This window comes from Equus asinus, chromosome 24 (assembly GCF_041296235.1).
Source record: "Equus asinus isolate D_3611 breed Donkey chromosome 24, EquAss-T2T_v2, whole genome shotgun sequence".
Classification (NCBI taxonomy): domain Eukaryota; kingdom Metazoa; phylum Chordata; class Mammalia; order Perissodactyla; family Equidae; genus Equus; species Equus asinus.
In genome coordinates this window covers 67,791,482-67,808,793 of record NC_091813.1, presented here as the reverse complement: position 1 = coordinate 67,808,793, position 17,312 = coordinate 67,791,482, and the positions used below count along the sequence as shown (strand labels likewise).

General features: G+C 46.3%; 1 protein-coding gene across 37 annotated transcripts in view; it reads left to right on the top strand.

Annotated features, from left to right (window-relative positions):
- The window catches only part of MAP7 (microtubule associated protein 7), a 149,222-nt gene extending 132,124 nt beyond the window's left edge, over nt 1-17,098 (top strand). For all 37 annotated transcript variants that reach the window (XM_070496552.1, XM_070496550.1, XM_070496546.1 and 34 more), the window contains 7 exons: nt 1,250-1,400; nt 2,276-2,377; nt 2,739-2,789; nt 2,909-2,966; nt 5,539-5,641; nt 13,621-13,844; nt 15,627-17,098. In XM_070496552.1, the coding sequence (XP_070352653.1) occupies nt 1,250-1,400; nt 2,276-2,377; nt 2,739-2,789; nt 2,909-2,966; nt 5,539-5,641; nt 13,621-13,844; nt 15,627-15,637 (700 nt within the window). In that variant the 3' untranslated portion in view covers nt 15,638-17,098. The remainder of the gene's footprint in view (nt 1-1,249; nt 1,401-2,275; nt 2,378-2,738; nt 2,790-2,908; nt 2,967-5,538; nt 5,642-13,620; nt 13,845-15,626) is intronic.
- Nucleotides 17,099-17,312: the final 214 nt, after the last annotated feature.

Genomic DNA, 17,312 nt, shown 5'->3' with positions numbered 1-17,312 from the left:
GCAACAATGGTGATGAAGGGAGTGGACTGGGTGTTCAGGGCTACTCTTATCTGGGGTTCCTCTGACCACTAAGTGATATTTGTTAAATCACTTTTTCTTATTATAATGAAAATACATTATTAATGGAGAAAGGTTTAAAGAAAAAAAATTTATCCATGATCTTACCAGTTTTCAGTAACTGTACATTTTGGGCAATCCTTTCCAGTCTCTGAACAGTATGTGGGTGTATATAGGTACATAAACACACACACGTATTTATGTAATTATGCCCGCGATAGAGGTGCAGTTGTACGCTCTGAGTTTTTCTTCTTAGCATATCTTTAATCCCCATGTTTCTTCATCATCTAATTATTTTAAAGCTGTGTCATAAGAGTCCATGTTCTCTTCCTTCCAGAGCTCCTCTCAGAGGGTAGCTGGGTGGTGAGCGGCCCGGGACTGACAGGCAGCATGCTGGGTGCTTCCTTAGCCAGTGTCCTCCTGGGCTGACGAGGCCAGCACAGTGTAACTGTCCTTCAGATCAGCACACACAGCCCCGTGCTTGGCCACCACCCTGGCTGTCCGCCCTTGGTCCCAGCAGGGAGCCTGCGTGGTCCACCACCCTGCCTGTCCTGTGACAGAACGTTATAACCTTTATTCATTTAAAAGATTTTCCCTTTTTTTTTTTTGGTGGGAGGCGGCTTCCAATTTCTTGCTAAAAAGTCACATTATTGGATTAAACAAGTCTCAGCCTTTAAAGATAATTAAATTGCAGATCCTTTTAAAAAACAAGCTTTCCTCCGGAAGGCCGGGTGGTGCAGTGGTTAAGTTCACACACTCTGCTTCAGCAACCCAGGTGTCATGGGCCCAGATCCTGGGCGCAGACCTAGCACTGCTTATCAAGCCATGCTCTGGCGGGGTCCTACATAAAATAGAGAAGATGGCACAGATGTCAGCTCAGGGCCAGTCTTCCTCAAGCAAAAAGAGGAAGATTGGCAACAGATGTTAGCTCAGGGACTATCTTCCTCACCAAAAAAAAAAAAGCTCTCCTCAAAATATTAGTGGTTGCATTTGCTTCTGTCTGCCAGACTGCAGCACGAGGCTGGGAAGATGCGAGGAGGAGTAGAGGGCGGCCCATGTTTTGTCCCTGAACGCTACATCCGGGGAGGGTGTTCTGTCAGACCTCTGAAGGAACCTCCTTGAGGTGGTCGGTCACAGCCTCTCTTAAGGGGATCCTCTCGTGTGCCTTTGCTTTGTTTTTGTCTTTTTCCAGACAAAAGGGGGAGGAATTGGCTCAAAAGGTGGCTGAGGAGAGGATGCGCCGGGAGGAGGAGTCGCGGCGGCTGGAAGCTGAGCAGGCCCGCGAGCGGGAGGAGCAGCTGCAGCGGCGCCAGCGCGAGGAGGCCGCGCGCGCCCAGAGGCAGGTGGGTCCCGGTCCCGGGTGGGCGAGCGGAGGATGCTCTGTGCTGCAGGCACTCACCTTCCGCGCGCGCCCAGAGGCAGGTGGGTCCCAGTCCTGGGTGGGCGAGCGGAGGATGCTCTGTGCTGCAGGCACTCACCTTCCGCGCCCGCCCAAAGGCAGGTGGGTCTCAGTCCTGGGTGGGCGAGCGGAGGATGCTCTGTGCTGCAGGCACTCGCCTCCCGCGTGTGCCCAGAGGCAGGTGGGGCCCGGTCCTTGGGTGGGCGAGCGGAGGATGCTCAGTGCCGTGGACACTCACCTTCCGCGTGCGCCTGGAGGCAGGTGGGGCCCGGTCCCGGCTGGGCCAGCGGAGGATGCTCAGTGCCGTGGACACTCACCTTCCGCGTGCGCCCGGAGGCAGGTGGGGCCCGGTCCTTGGGTGGGCGAGCGGAGGATGCTCAGTGCCGTGGGAGCCCACCTTCCGCGTGTGCCCAGAGGCAGATGGGGCCCGGTCCCGGGTGGGCGAGCGGAGGATGCTCTGTGCTGCAGGCACTCACCTCCCGTGTGTGCCCAGAGGCAGGTGGGGCCCAGTCCCGGCTGGGCGAGCGGAGGATGCTCGGTGCCGTGGACACTCACCTTCCGCGTGTGCCCAGAGGCAGGTGGGGCCCAGTCCCGGCTGGGTGAGCGGAGGATGCTCAGTGCCGTGGGTGCCCACGTTCCGCGTGCGCCCAGAGGCAGGTGCGGCCGGGTCCTCGAGCGGGCGGAGCATGTTCTGTGCCCTGGCCCTCCCGTTCCACGCGCGCCTCGCCCGCGTCCTCCCCTGGTCCCTGGGCAGCCGGACCTGGGCTGCGGGCAGAGCCGGTCTGTCTGTACAAGTGGATGCCGCCTTCTTGATTTCAGAAGGAAGAGGAAGCTCGCGTTCGAGAAGAAGCGGAGAGGGCCCGTCAGGAACGGGAGAAGCACTTCCAGAGGGAAGAGCAGGAGCGCCTGGAGAGAAAGAAGGTAGTTGCCTGCGGCCGCATCCTTGTTCTGATTCGTGGGTGGACTGGACTCCATCCAGAGTCCGAGAGACTAGCTCCCTGCCGTCAGAAACCAAACGTCTGCCCATTCCAGATGAACTGGAGTAGCTCTGTGTGAATAACCTCCCTTCCTGTGCCGGCCTTCACCCACACTGCGCCTTGCGGGTCGTGGGGCTGGAGCCGGTTCCAGCTTTGAGTAACCGCAGCTGCACTGAGCACTGGGCGGCATGTTCTCCCAGAAAAACGGGCACAGCTCAGTGACCTGCTGTTTGCTAGTTGGTGACCGGGCCAGGCTGGCTTGCTTTCCCGGTCTGATCCTGCGCTCCGTTCTTCCTTCCTTGTAGCGACTCGAGGAGATTATGAAAAGAACCAGGAGAGCAGACGCTGCAGACAAGGTACGGAGCCCGCCTTTCTGTACCTGTTCTTCACGGCTTGCTTTTTTTTTTTTTTTTCCTTTATTTTCACTTGTAACTTTAACATTAGAAAGGCTTTTTCTTTTTTTTTTCTTTGGTAGAAAACTGTTGATCAGAGAAATGGAGATGTAACCAAGGGAACCCTCACTGTGGGAGCAGGTATGTATTTCAGAGAACTCAAATCAATTCAAATAGAGAATTTTTCAGTTGACTCTCTAGAGATCAAGATATTCACTGATTGATTGAAAAGAAAGATGCTCGTTGACTTGCAGAAGATTAGATGTGTGTCATTTGGTCCACACGTTTCCCATTTATGTAAGACTCTCCCTAGCATTCCTGACAGATGTTTTTGCACATTTGTTTATACTCCAGTGAAGTGCATAATATCTTAAATCATTTTACATCATATGTATCCTTGTAAATGTGTATGTATCTGTGTGTCTATATATGTCTATAGAGAGATATAGACACATATTTACGTATACACACACGGGGTTAGAAGAATTTCTTTTGTGTTTATAAAATTAAATTTCACTTATTATTTACTGTCTGCTAAAGTAACATGTATTTATATTTTGCTCTTAAGAACTTTAAACTTAAATTTTGGCAATTTGTACTTATGGCAGTTCTCAAAAAAGGATTTAAACCTTACTTCCTGTAATTCTGACTTCAGAATAGAGTTAAAATTAAAAGTTTTTTTAAATTTTGTTAGAAAGTTATTCCTATGCTATCGGGTTTGGACAGAGATGATTGATTTCCTGATGATTTTAAGCCAAATTTGGTATGAATCAAATTTACCGTGGTGGTCTAGTGCTCAGACGCGCTCCGTGCGGGTAGAGCACCCTCTTGGTGGCGGGTGGGCCCGAATGCGTTTCTCCTTTCCTTCCCCCGCAGTCCCGTGAGGTGGAGGTCCTGGGTCCCGGAGACCTGCCGTGTACCAGGCCCTCTTGTAGGGGCTTGGGCTCCTTGTGGACAGGACAGGCAGGGTCCTGGCCCCAGGGGCCCTCACACAGCTGAGGTCCCAGTCACCAGCTTCTAACCCTGCTCCTTCCGCGCCCCCAGGTGGACCCCACCTCGTCCGTCCAGGTGGTTGGTGGGTGGCCCGTCACTCAGTCTTCCTCTTCCTCGTCTGCAATAGCCATGTAAAAGGAAAGGGCCACAGATACCTCAGCTTTTCTGTTTTGGATTTATTTTTTTAACTTAAAAGACTGGAGTTAAGATTAAATAAAATGGTTTATGTAAAAGAACATTCTCTGTAAGCACTAGGGGTTTTCAAATGTAAAATATTGGTATTTGGGGTTTGGTTTTATTTAGTAGAGACTCCTAGTTTCTCTGTCACGATTGCTGTGTAGTGGGGTCTTCATGCTCTTTTAAGGATGCCCTAATTCTGTTTATTTGGAGAAGAGCCCAGTGGCTGCATAGTAACCTCCTGCGTTTTGAGCTGAGAATGTAGTAACAGGCTGTGAGCAGGCAGCGCACCCGTGGGTCATCACTGAGCACCTTGGGATGCAAATGGACCAACTCAGGCCTCTTTCCGCGGCTGACGCTGTAGCTTGTGCTTGGCCAGGCTCCTTGTCGTGTGTTTGCTTTTTCGTCTTTTTCTTCCCCGCTGTTCCCGGATCAATTCCTTCCACTTTCTCTGTACCTCAGTCCGAGAAGCAACAATGGCGAGAGGAAAGGTGAAACTTGCTGCTTGTCACAACTTGTTTATCAACACTCAGCAAATGCAGTTTGAGTCAGCACTGCTAAAAGTGGCCGGGGGTCATCGCCTGACAGATAGTCCCCTTATCCTGGCCCCACATCTGGTTGAGGGCTGAATGGGGTCACCGGTGCCCCAAAGAGCGTCCTTGGGTAGGCAGGCAGGCGGGTGGTGTTCAGACTTATCAGAAGTCTTCTCAGAGGCTGTGTGTTACCAGCTTTGCAAATTTGGGCAGCTTTAAAGTTATCAATCACTTCCTCGCTTCACTTGTCAGACTCTTTGTACCTCTGACAGTTTTACTAAATTTGTGCGAGGCTGTGAAATAACACTGCCTTTGAATTGTTCTCACATCAAGCTGAAACCATAAACTGCCAGAAATTTCCCTGAAACTCTGCCCTACTGAATACGAAGGTTTACAAGACTTTAGGTAGCCCTGCCCCAGATCGTGGAGTCAGTCCTCGGGATTGTTGGCTTACGCTGGACTCCAACACTGAGCCCTGAATGAGGAGGCCGCACAGTCGGGTGCAATTCACTGGCCTGCCGTTCGTGAAATCCCTGTCATTCTCAGTGTGCCCAGAACTAAAACGAGTTTTAGAAAACATTTTTTATTGCTTAAGGTGTTTCATGGTGAGTGGCCTCCAGTCCTTCGGTCACGATGTTCCACGTCAGCCTGATAAGTCAGCTCAGTGCTACCTTCATCAGTTGCTTTGGTTTCAATATTATACATTTTTTGTCCAAATTCAATTTAGTGCAAGCAAAAATAATAACAACTGATTTCTGCCTTTACAATGTGCTAGGCACTGTCCTGAGTACTTTGCTCGTGTTAATACATTTAATTCTCACAGGAGCCTGTGAGGTGTAGGTACTGTCATCCATGAAGAAGCTGGGGCACAGAGAGTTGTGGCTGGCCTGAGGTCACACAGCTGGTGAGCAGCAGAGCCAAGATGTAAGAATGCAGGCATCTGGCTCTGGGGTTTGGGTTAATGATAGGGTACTAGTAACCCTTTGCTCCATCTTCTTTGCCGTGTCCAGCGGTATCTGTGCTTCCGTGTGTCACGAATTCTCCAGGGAATGCAGAATCAGCGGCCAGCCCATGCGAGGTTGCCTCACACCCGTCGAAGGTGACTGTGGAGAGGTGAGTTCCACGCCCTGGGCCTTTTCTTGACACCCTGTGGGGCAGAGCAGTCCGTTCTTACCCCACCAGACCCGCCAGAGTCCCTGGGCCTGGCGGAGAGTCAGAGTCTTGGATTAAGATTTATTTTTACTCAGACCATTAATCTTAGGCAGAGCCAGGAATTCTGTACTCTGAGAAAGGTAAAACTTCTTTTTTCTTGAGTCTTTAAACATCATGGTGAAGTTCTTGTGTAACTGATAGAGAAAATTACAGGCAATAATTTACTTTTCTTTGTATATATTTAACGTGATCTAGACCACATTCCTACCCTTTAAATTGTGTATGACAACTGGGTTTTCACCATACGTCACATCATAGCGAGTCTCAGGTCTGTTCCGCAGTGAAAGGTTTCTTACCATCTAGTAATAGTAGGGCTTTTCATTGAAGAATCAAACAGTTGCTAACAACAGTCAAGAAAGAAAGTGCGTGGAAAGCAGACTGCGTTTCTCTTCCCTGGCATGTATGTCACCAGCATCATAAGAGCACTCTCAGAAATGCAGGATAAGGGTAATCGTAGCCTGTGCCTGAAAATCCAGTCAGGGAGAACTGGTAGAAATAGTTGTAATAATGTTCAAAAATTTCAGCTATGACTTTTTTTTTAATTTTTGGAATTTACTTAATTATTTTATGCGTTTTCCTGTGTCTAATGTCAGATTCTTTGCTACCATAAGAGAATTGAAGGTCCTCAAATTAATTTTTTCTTAATCTAAAAACACAGACTACACATTTTATAATGTAATTGGCAGCAATGAAAAGATAAGTCACCCTGAGATGGACATCCTTCGATATCCATACGTCATAAGATATCCATTGATATCTTTTTCAGACAGTAAATTTCTTTTCATTTTGCCCACCATAATACTAAAGAGAATAATTTTCCCAAGAGAGATCTTAATAATAAGCTTTCAGTTATGTTGAATAAATTTATTATCATGATTACCTAAGATATATGTTGTTATATTTAATTCTTTTAGTTAGATTTTCAAGTCAAGTGTTCATTCTCAACTTTCGTAACTTATGATGTTCAATTCATTGGCTTGAGAGATTTTTAGGAAAGAATAGAAAGTACCACAAAGAGAACCTCATTATTATGATAAGGAACAAGTTTATCAAGCTACTGATAAGTCTATCTGATCAGTAAAATTAGTTTATACATTAGCTGACTCTTTTGTGGTAAAATCACCAAGTAATTAATCATTTTATAGGAACCTGAAACATAATTTTACTATGTAAAATGATACAGATATGATTTTAGCCTCTTCACACAGAAAGGCAACAGATTGTAATTAAACAAAAAGTATAGTAGTATGAACTTCCTGGTGTCATCTGTCTTTACCGAGTAGTAAACTGCCTTTTTCATATGTGGAATTCGATCCCTGTCAAACCAGTAGGAAAAATAAACCACGGGCTTTTTCTGCTCTTTCACCTAACAATATAGGCAGGTCCGGGTTAGTGTCAAATATAAAGGTTAGCAGATAATACAAGAACGACTCTAACACGTGGAATCCATTGACCCCAGTGTGTCTCCCCTTTAAAGGAAAAAAGAATTCCAGCAGATTCCCAGAGTTATACAAGAGTTACTTTTATTATTCTTACAAATATAAACTCAGTTTTAAAATTTTATAGCTGTTGCTTATCTACAAAGCCAAAACAACAAATCACGAATTTAAGTAAAAAAATTGCACAGCTAGACCAAGAACATTCAAATTAAACATAGGCCATTATTGGGATGCACGTTTCTCTGAAACTCAGCGGACAGTGCCCACCTGGTCTGGGGGAGCCCTTTGCGTTAGGGAGCCTATGCCGCCACAAGCACTGATCCTTCATGGCATCCATCACTGTTCTCTGCTTAACCTGCCCTCAGACCCCAGGTCTCTTCATGCGGTGCACCACGATGTCACTTGGCTTTTCCTTGGCGCTCGCACAGTGTCTATTTACCCAGTGCAACCTAGTTCATTTGTCGTGAGCCCTCGTCACATGAGCTGATGCTCTCTGACCCCAGCGTGCTCTGAAACACTGTTGAGAAACGGAGCACTACGTTCATGTGGTAGAACTCAGCTTTGTGACAGTCAGCCGCACACACAGTCAGACTGTTCTGTTGATTGTTTAAAATTTTTATCAGAGTGAAAGCATAAATTTATAAAATTTCCTGTAGAGAATTGGACCCAGTTTGAGAAGCACAGTCTGTTTCCGCATGACCCAGCCGGCATGGAGTGTTTAATGTGCTGTTTGCTTTGCTCCCCGTTGGGCGATACACGAAGTTTGTGACACAGAGCCTCAGAAACTCTGCTTCCCTTCATTGTCTTTAAGTTTATCTTCCTTGAATTTATCCACACGAATCTTGAAACAGTCTTTATTTTCACTTTGCATCATCTCTTGCAGTGACAAGCACAACAGAGGAAGCACATACAGAAATGTGTTACTTCTTTTACAGCTACTTATTTGCAGTTTCAGAGTTAGGACCCACGGTTGTCATAAACTAGTTTTGAGGGAAGAAGTCCTCTTTCTAGTTTCCATACCTTCCGTAAATTTTTTGGATTTTGTTTCTATTCCCTTCTGCTTGCTTCTTATAAACTGAATATTCCTCTTATGCCTACTGTGTGAGGGCCCACTCAGGAGAGAGAAACCAGAGATCACTTTGAACAGGAAAGTTTAGTATCAAGAGTCATTAACTGTTATTAGGGATTGGAGTAACGGGAGCTTGGCCATTAAGAAGTAAAGAGAACTCCGGAGAAGACAGGAATAGCAGATACGAGGAGCAGCCGCAGCCCTTGGGCCGTACTCAAGGGGAGCCCCTTCCCCCAGGACTTGCCCAGACCTTGCTGGAGAGGCTATGGCTATGACTCACCAGAGGGTGGAGAAGGTGCTGTGGTTCCTTGATGGTAGAACTTGCCTCATGGCCACCTCTGGAACGCTTGAGAAAGCTCTCCGCCAGGAGGTGCCTCGGCAGAGGAGCGCTGGTACAAGTCTGCCCTGGACAGGGCTGGGGGAGGCTGCTGGGCAGTGGAGAAGCCCTTCATGCTGCGGGGACCAGGGCTGAGGAAGCCTCATGCACTGCGGGGGATGCTGCAAGGGTGTGCTGCAGGGGCCCGCTGAGCAACCACACCCACACCAGGAAGCAACCTGCGCCTGCGGGCTCCCCAGCAGCCTCCGTTGACAAGGCTTGAGATGGTGCCAGCTGGCAAAGGAAGATTGTTTGAAGGACCCAGATCCAGCTTCACAGAGCAGGAATGAAGGGTGCATTTGGGGCTGAGAGGCAAAAAATTCATCTGACAGGTTTACCTGATCTTTAAAGGTCTCCTTCTCCACCCCCTTGATCATTTTAGCCATATTTCTCTAGAGATTGTTCAGCATGAGTGTGGGGTTGAGGAGAAGAGCTTTGGCACCGAAGGTCCCAGGCTGAATTCCTATTTTTTTCTCTCACAAGTTCAGCAACTCTGGGGTTAACGTACTTAGGTAAGACATACTTTTCTCATCTGGACCTGGCGATACCTTCCCCACAAAGTACTGGGGGGAATCCAAAGAAATGTTGTCTGTGAAGGGCTCTGAAGACCATCGTACCAACCAGCTGTTAGATGTCGTCTTTATCCTTTTACGCAGCGTCCGGTCCACAAGCTCAGTGTCATGTTGTAGAAAAGCACTTTTGGGTTGTGTCTGCTATCCCATCTTCTCACATTTTATTGATTTTATTGTGCTTTTTTACCCATAAAAACGTAAGGAGTCAGTGTCCCCAGAAAGCAGCCTACAGCGATTGCCAGGTCTCTTACCACTGTTGTCACCATTAGGCTTCATGGTTTTTTTTGGTTTCTTTTTTGAGGAAGATTAGGCCTGAGCTAACATCTGCCGCCAGTCGGCCTCTTTTTGCTGAGGACGACGGGCCCTGAGCTAACATCACTGCCCGTCTTCGTCCACTTCATCTGTGGGACGCCTACCACAGCGTGGCTTGACAAGTGGTGTGTAGGTCTGCCTGGGATCCGAACTGGTGAACCCCAGGCCGCCAAAGTGGAACGTGCGAACTTAACCGCTGCCATGCCAACCCAGCCCCTAGGCTTCATCTTTTAAGGACAGTTCACCGTACGGCTCCCTAAACCCACTGTTCTGACATGGGCTGCATTTACTGATTTTCCCTATTACCCTCAAGGGGTTATTTTTGTGCCTCGCATTTCCAGAATAAACATGATCTGCATACTTCCATTTTTCATCCTTCACGTCTTCCAGATTGTTCTAGAAGTAGCGTTAACACTGACCCTGAGGCTCCCTGCCACTCACGCTCTTCCCTCCAGAGAAGGACCCACCTAAACTGGCCTTTAGTACCCTCCCTAAGACAGTGTCCTGTTCACGAATAAATGTTCCCTTTGATTCAGTGGGGACTCGTCCTTAAACAGTTTACTCCTAAAATCCTGGTAAAGACTTTAACGTTGCCAATAAATCATATCCCAGTCACTCCCAATCTCAAGTTGACCTTGAAGTCGCTCACCAGAGTCCCCGTTTCCCCTCCGTGTGTTCTGTTCAGTGAAGCATCCATAGTCCTCGGACCCAGCCACCATCTTGATTAGACACCCCCTGTGCACCCGAAGCAGAGCTGTGGATGCCTCCAGCCTGCCCCCCCGAGTTCATCACTGATGGGAGCCCCAGGTCCCTTCCTGATGGTGGGGAGGAGCCTGATGTGGGTGGTACTCTGGAAGTCCACCAGCAAGGATGCTGCGAGCACTGGGCCGGGTTTGTTTTCACCGGAAACTCCATCCTCAGAGTGAGTGTCTTCAGTTCAGCTTGGGAGAAGTTTCGCTTTTCCTGGTGTCTCGAGTACTGAATACACTGGCTTGCCTTCTCTTCAGGAAGAATAAATGAGTGCTGTGAACAGGGTTCCCTTCACCCCTCCCCACCCCAGGGATACGTGACACATTGTCGGCAGCCCCTGCATGGCAGTGTCCTCCTCACGTCACCTCTCCAGCACCTGGCACCAGCAGCAGTTCCTGTGAAGGCACACCCGGCGCCCCGCCCTCCCACCTCCCCACCCCCCAACCTCAAGGGGCCTGGGTGAGGTGTCTGGGCCCTGTGGTTTCTCTGGCGCTCAGCCTCAGGTGTGCAATCCTTTCAAAGCCGGAAAGCCATTCTCCTCGCCCAGCAGGCTCCCCACTGACAATAAGTAGAATTGGTGAGGGTTGGAGTCACGAAAATGCGGGCCAGCTTTTAAAGGTGCAAAGAAATAGATGAGCCTGAGCTGGGTGATTCTTACTCCACAAGCCATTCTTGTTCGTGAGAGAGAGGATTTATAGAGGGAAGTGGTTGTGGAATGGCAGAGAGTGTCTGTCTATGGATGGGAAGCTAGCTTTAGAACAAGAAGCAGGGGACTCAGATGAGTGTGGGGGAGGAAATGATTCTGTTTCTCACGTCATTCTGTTCTTCCTGCCCAGCTGGGAATCTCTGTTCCAGAAGCTAAAGAATTCTCATGGGTGTACAGGCTACTGTCTTACCCTCCTGATACCCCAAAAGACATTGTATGCCTGTTCTTGACCCGGGGACTGCCTCTTCAATAGAATGCTCCTTCTCTCTTAAATAATGGATTTGTAGTAATTTTGGTTATTGTATTAATTTTTGTTATTACTGGTGGTTTTCCTCCAAGTCTTAGGATTTTATCATTGTTTTCAGTTTTGCCTAAAGGAAAAGTAACATTGCCAAGCCCCAGCATTCAAGCAGAAAGAGATGTATCACTTTTATTTTTAAAATTGCTTGTTATAACATGATAAGAAACATCAAGAAAAAGTAAGGTCCTGGCCACGGTAAGCTGTGTGGACTGTCGTGTTCCCACCACGGTCCCAGCCCCATTCCCTGGGTGGGTTTTGCACTGACCAAGTGAAGTACGTGGTCTTCAAGACTTTGCGTCCAGCCTCTCCTCCAGGGCGTAGCCCGAGACGGGGAGTTCGGAAGCTGGTGCTCTTGTCCCGAGAGGAGACGGGTCCGTAATCCCTAAGCCCAGCGACTTCAGTTTCAGTTTATAGTTTCTGCTGGTCGCAGTCTCCTCTGGACGTGGAATCATTGGTCACCCAAAGCCTATGGCACCATTATTCCTCTAGTTACTAACAAGTACGAGTGATGGGTGGTCAGGTAGGAGTGGAGGGGAAAGGAGGTCAGCTGTTGACTCACGTCTGGGGGTGGGGTCGGCCTTGGCATTGCCCCTGTAACCTGTTAGCTCGTGTGGGCCTGGGAGGTGGCGGGATTGAGGCGGCCAAGGAGTGAGGACTTTGGAGGTGCAGTCCTCTTCTTTATGTTTGCCAAAACTTCTACTTAAAACCTCTTTGGGATGAGAACCAGAACTGCTTCCCTGGTGACGGAAGCCCATCGGTGTTGGGAAGGAACAGGACGATGGGTGTGGCGGCCCAAGCACTCACAACGGCAGGTGTGGGCACGTGCGTGTGCACTTGTGCCCGCTTGTGTGGACCACCCTGATGCCAAGCTGCCTCTGTCCTCTGCAGTGAAAGAGCAGAAAAGCACCCCCACACGCTGAGTCTGTCCTTCCCGTCCTTTGTCACAGCGCTGTTTCCAGCAGTGCCTTCAACGTACCCGCAGTGCCTTCTGAGACACTTAGGACAGCCATCTTTAATTTGTTTCTAGAAGAAAAGGTTTAATAATTAACAAAAATGTACCAAAATATCCAAATCAAAAGTGCTTTGTAGTGTATTCCACAAAGTCAATACTTCTTGCTGATTAGGGAAAGTAAACTGTTTCCTCAATGGGGGGACAAGCAAAGACTCCTTAAAAAAAATGTAATTGAAAGATTGGATGGACCTTAGCTTTATTTTACCGTTTGGGAAGGAGAGGGGGCAGGTAACCGACTTGCTAAAGTTCACGTGGTTGGCATCACTGACCCTAGACCCCTGATCTGCTGATCTCTGGCCTCTTGCCATAGCTAAGCATTCCATTTATGATCAGGATGTACTAGAAGTTAAAACCTTCACAATTTTTGCTTCATAAGTTTACTCTTTTTTGTTTTCCTTTTGAAAATTTTAACTCGAGAATTTCGTCAAATAGGGTTATTTTTGGTACATGAGTTGAGCACTGAACAAATTATGAAGCTTGCAAATTTGTTTACTGCTGCAGTCAGATGACGTGAACAATAACGTTGACATCCATGTGATGTGTGGACATTGTTTTGCTGCATTGGGAGGCATAATAATGAATACATGCCATCAAGGGCTGTGAGTTTGTTTATGGAGCTTGTGAAGAGAGTGAAAAACCTGAGAGAAACTATAGGTAGAAAATTCAGGGTCTGATGGCCAGTTAAATGTACCTCAAAAGTAGATACAAGATATTCAGCATGAATTAATGAGAATCGAGGTGGGGTCAGAGGCAGATTTAAGGGATAAAGATGAGAAGGGTGATCTTAAACAGTTTACCTGTAAAATTATGTACATGTCTTAGGAAGCTGGACATACCCAGGAAGGGCTAGAATTTGAATAGCAGGGAGTGTGTACAAAAGGATGTGGTGAGAAAAACACGGGACTGAAGATCAAGAGATCGTGCATTCAGCCTGGACTGCCTCTCAGTAGTTGTGTGACTTTGTACAAATTATCCCGTCATCCCCAAATTATAATCCCCTCCTCTTGGAAGTGAAGGTCCTGATAAGGGCTCTCATCAGCAGAGGGATGTGGGAGCGCCCGCAGTGGACATTGTTCATCTGTGCAGAACTGTCGACGAGGATGGTTATTCTCATTGATAAATTGTTCCATTTGATAAATTTTGTAACAAAAAGAGCAGATTTTTAAAAATACCAATATGTCAGAATTCACTGTTTTTGTTAGTAATGATGTGGTCAATCAGTCTAAAATTTTGATTGTAAAATTATTAAATTATTTATTATAAAGCAGTTTTTGGTTGTCCTAAAAATATGCTTTGCAGTTTCAATACTAATTCATTTTAATTTTGGTCTTTCAAATTCCCAGTACTCCCAATTTGGAAAGACAACCAAATGAAAATGGAGTATCTGTTCAGAATGAAAATTTTGAAGAAATTATAAACTTACCCATTGGATCTAAACCATCCAGATTGGATGTCACGAACAGCGAGAGCCCAGAAATTCCTTTGAATCCAATTTTGGCCTTTGATGATGAAGGGACGCTCGGGCCCCGGCCTCAGGTGGATGGTGTTCAGACACAGCAGACAGCAGGTAAGCCTGCCTCACGCTGCCGTCAGTGACCGTCAGGAGCATGTGATGCCCGAGAGGGGAGGGACCTTCTGCACTGTGACTGGGGCACGCCTTGTCCTTCAAGGCACCGGCTAGATAAGCCCCAGGGAAAAGACTGTGCGTGGATCACAGAAAGTGGGTATTGAGTTGGATTGGGCAACTTTTGGGGTCCCTCCTGTTTTCCCACTCAGTGTAGAAATCCAGTCGCAGCACCCAGTGGGTGTCCTGCAGCCTCTCCTCATGGAGCAGTACCCGTGGCCCAGTGGCACTGGCTGTGGGAGCAGGCTTCACGTTAAGGCAGACGCTTCCTGCCTCGCTGTTAACTTAGGGACCCTTAGACCTAGTTCTGCCCACTGGAGAAAAGGTCGGTTTGGGTTTATTCCATCTTTCGCAGCTCTTCAGATATTCGAAAATTGTCTTCATGTTCTCTCACCATTTTTCTCTTGTTTGGGTTTAGCAACCCAGATGATATACTATTGTCCTTTTTTTTTTTTTGAGGAAGGTTAGCCCTGAGCTAACATCTGTGCCCATCTTCCTCTACTTTATATGTGGGACACTGCCACAGCATGGCTGACACCCGGGATCCGAACCGATGAACCCCGGGCCGCTGAAGCGGAGTGTGAACTTAACCACTATGCCACTGGGCCAGGCCCCCTATTGTCCTTTTTCAATGTAAGAAGATAGTTACAATTTAGGGAATGAGACCAGTATTCCAAACCAGGAGCTCACTGAGCCCGAGGGGCCTCCCGTCCCTTGTTGAGTGACGGCAGCTGTTGTTGGAACTGCCAGTGAGCCTCTTAGACCTGTCCCTGGGACTCCCACTTGACCTGAAATATTATTGACCAGCATCTCTGTACTAGGATGAACAGAGCTGGCCAAATCCGGCATGTTTAAATGGAGTCAGTAGAGAATTATTTGTGGTCAGATTGTTTTGTCTTTTAGATTGCTTCTGTGAACTTGTAACAAATATTTTCCACTTTAACTGGTTAAGAAGCCAGCGTTGAACCACGTATCCAGATGAAGTTGGTCTTTGTCCTTCTCTGGTGCACTGGCCTTGGGAGTACGACTTCACTTTAGTGATCTACCGTTCTAGACTGTCAAAGGAAGCTGTAAGGTCCATCCCAGGTCTGGCATTCTAATTCTTAAGCCCCTGGGAACAATCTGATTACTTGTACTGTGGCGGAAATGCTCCTGGTGCAGCTTCCTGCCTTCTCGTGTTGCAAATTCACGGAGAGGGGAGGAGCCTCTGGATGGCGTCCTGCTGTGTGTGCCAGGCCCTAAACACCTGTGGCGATCTGTCAGTCGTTCTCACTGTTCCCACCCTTCTCCCCCCTCCCTGGGAACCTAGTCCAGTGACTGTGACCTTACGTGGTGTGAGGGTTCTTGTGGGGTCCTGACTGTTTATCAACAAACATTTGTTTAACCTCCAACATATGTTTGGAGCCCGAAGTATCAGTACTGAGGAGACGAGATGAATGAGTGTACGTCCCTAACCTCAAAGGAAAGTGCAATCAGTGTGTGCAGTTTAGAAAAGGAAATGACACAGCCTGAGTTGAAGGAAGGAAAGGACGTAAGTTTTCCTCCTAGTGGTAGAATTCACTTAAATAGAAGACTGTGGATCCTGGTCCAGTTGCCTGTTCTTATGTAAGACGAGGTAGATAAAAGCGTGGTAAAGTTTTAGAAATTTAAGATGTTACTATTGTATTCTTTAAGATTTTAGATAGAATCTTATTAACCTGTTTTCTCTTCTGTCTCCTAATGTAGAAGTTATATGAGCATTTCTTCTGAAGAGCCAAAGCAGAAATTTAGTAAGAATGTCTACAATTCCTGGAGTCCCTTCCCTGCCATAAAGGAGCATGCCCCTCCTCCAGTTTTCTAAAGATTTCTTGACGATCATTTTGAAAAGACTCTATTAAAACCAGCTAAAGACAACAGACTGGATAGCTTTTCTAACACTTTTCGCCAGTAGAGAAGAGAAATGCTCCTTATTCTTCAGTGCTTTAAAATAGCTTTTTCCACTGTCGTCCTTCTTAGCAAATCAATATTTTTCTGCATTCTCTAAAAGATGAAAGCATTTGGCTCTAAAAGAAATGGGCTAACTAGGCATGATTTTTCACATAGATATTTTGGTCTTAAAAGCTAACGTGTAAAATTGGCACAAAAAATTCACCTTTTATAATTTAATACTTGAAAAATTAAGTACCTCTTAGCTCTACAAGTAGAGTGAGTAGGAGAGGTGTTTAAATTAAGCCTGTTTGTTTAAATATTATTGCAAAGAAGTCTCTTTGTAGAGATAAATTATAGGCAGATTACCAGGTTCTTGTAAATGCAATTTGTACATGGACATTCTGCAGACCCAGCTGTCACATTCTTCTTGCATCTCCTTTTTGCAAAAGCATACTAAACAGTTTTAAAATATGAAAAAAAAGTTATTTTTTCAGAGCAAGAAAATAATTTACATTCCTCTTAAATAATGTATTTATAAAGTTCTTCCAGATATACTAATCAAACAAATTAAAACAATGTGGCAACCTTGCAAATTTGGTTTATTAGATGCATTCCTTATGTCACCATGAGAGGATGTCATGACGATTCAGGGCTCTTTCCGAAGTCTGTATATTGCTGCTGTCCCCAGTGGTGGTGGGACTTACCTTTGCCTTACCTGATCACAAATTATGTAGGGGGGACTAAAGATTTAATATTTCTTTAAATAAAAAAAGAATTTGGTTTTGCTCGTTTAAGAGCAATGGGAAAATGATGGAATGTCGACTGTGTTTGGCACACAGGATGCTGCAGGATGCCTGCACAAGTGTCCTCGTTCTGCGTGGCGTCCGTCACCTCTCACTGTTCATTCTCCTTCACTTTTGCTGCTGAGTTAAGCTATACAAACTTGCACTTTCATAAATAATATAATTCATTCAATTTTAATATAAATTCAATTTTACAATGTTAGAAACTACTAAAACTAAATATTGAAGGAGAGGGCCCACATGGTTTTATGTGGAGTGTTAAAAAAAGGGTAAACTTCGACCACTGTAGTGTGTTTGTTTTATGAAAAGACAGATTGGTGAGTCTACTGAATGAGGGACTGTTCATTTATTGGACTATTTCCTTAAAACCCAAGCATATCATCCATAATACCAGCTGTAATTTGTTAAAACATTAATTTGGGGTTTTTCCCTATTCTCAGTTGTCCATGTACACATAGTCATATTAAAAGAGATCTGTTTAACAAAGTTGTTCTATTTCTTTAAACTGACCTAGCATGAAACACCAAATGTGTTGGACGTAGCTTTACTTTCAGGTTTCTCATGGTTATAACTTCACTCGGGTTGATTCTTGAGCTTTCAAATTGCCTTTCATTTAGCTGCAATGAAGTTTTTCCAGCTTCCTCTGAAGAGGCATAGGGACCTCTTTTTTTTTAAATTTTTTTTTAAATAATAATTTTTT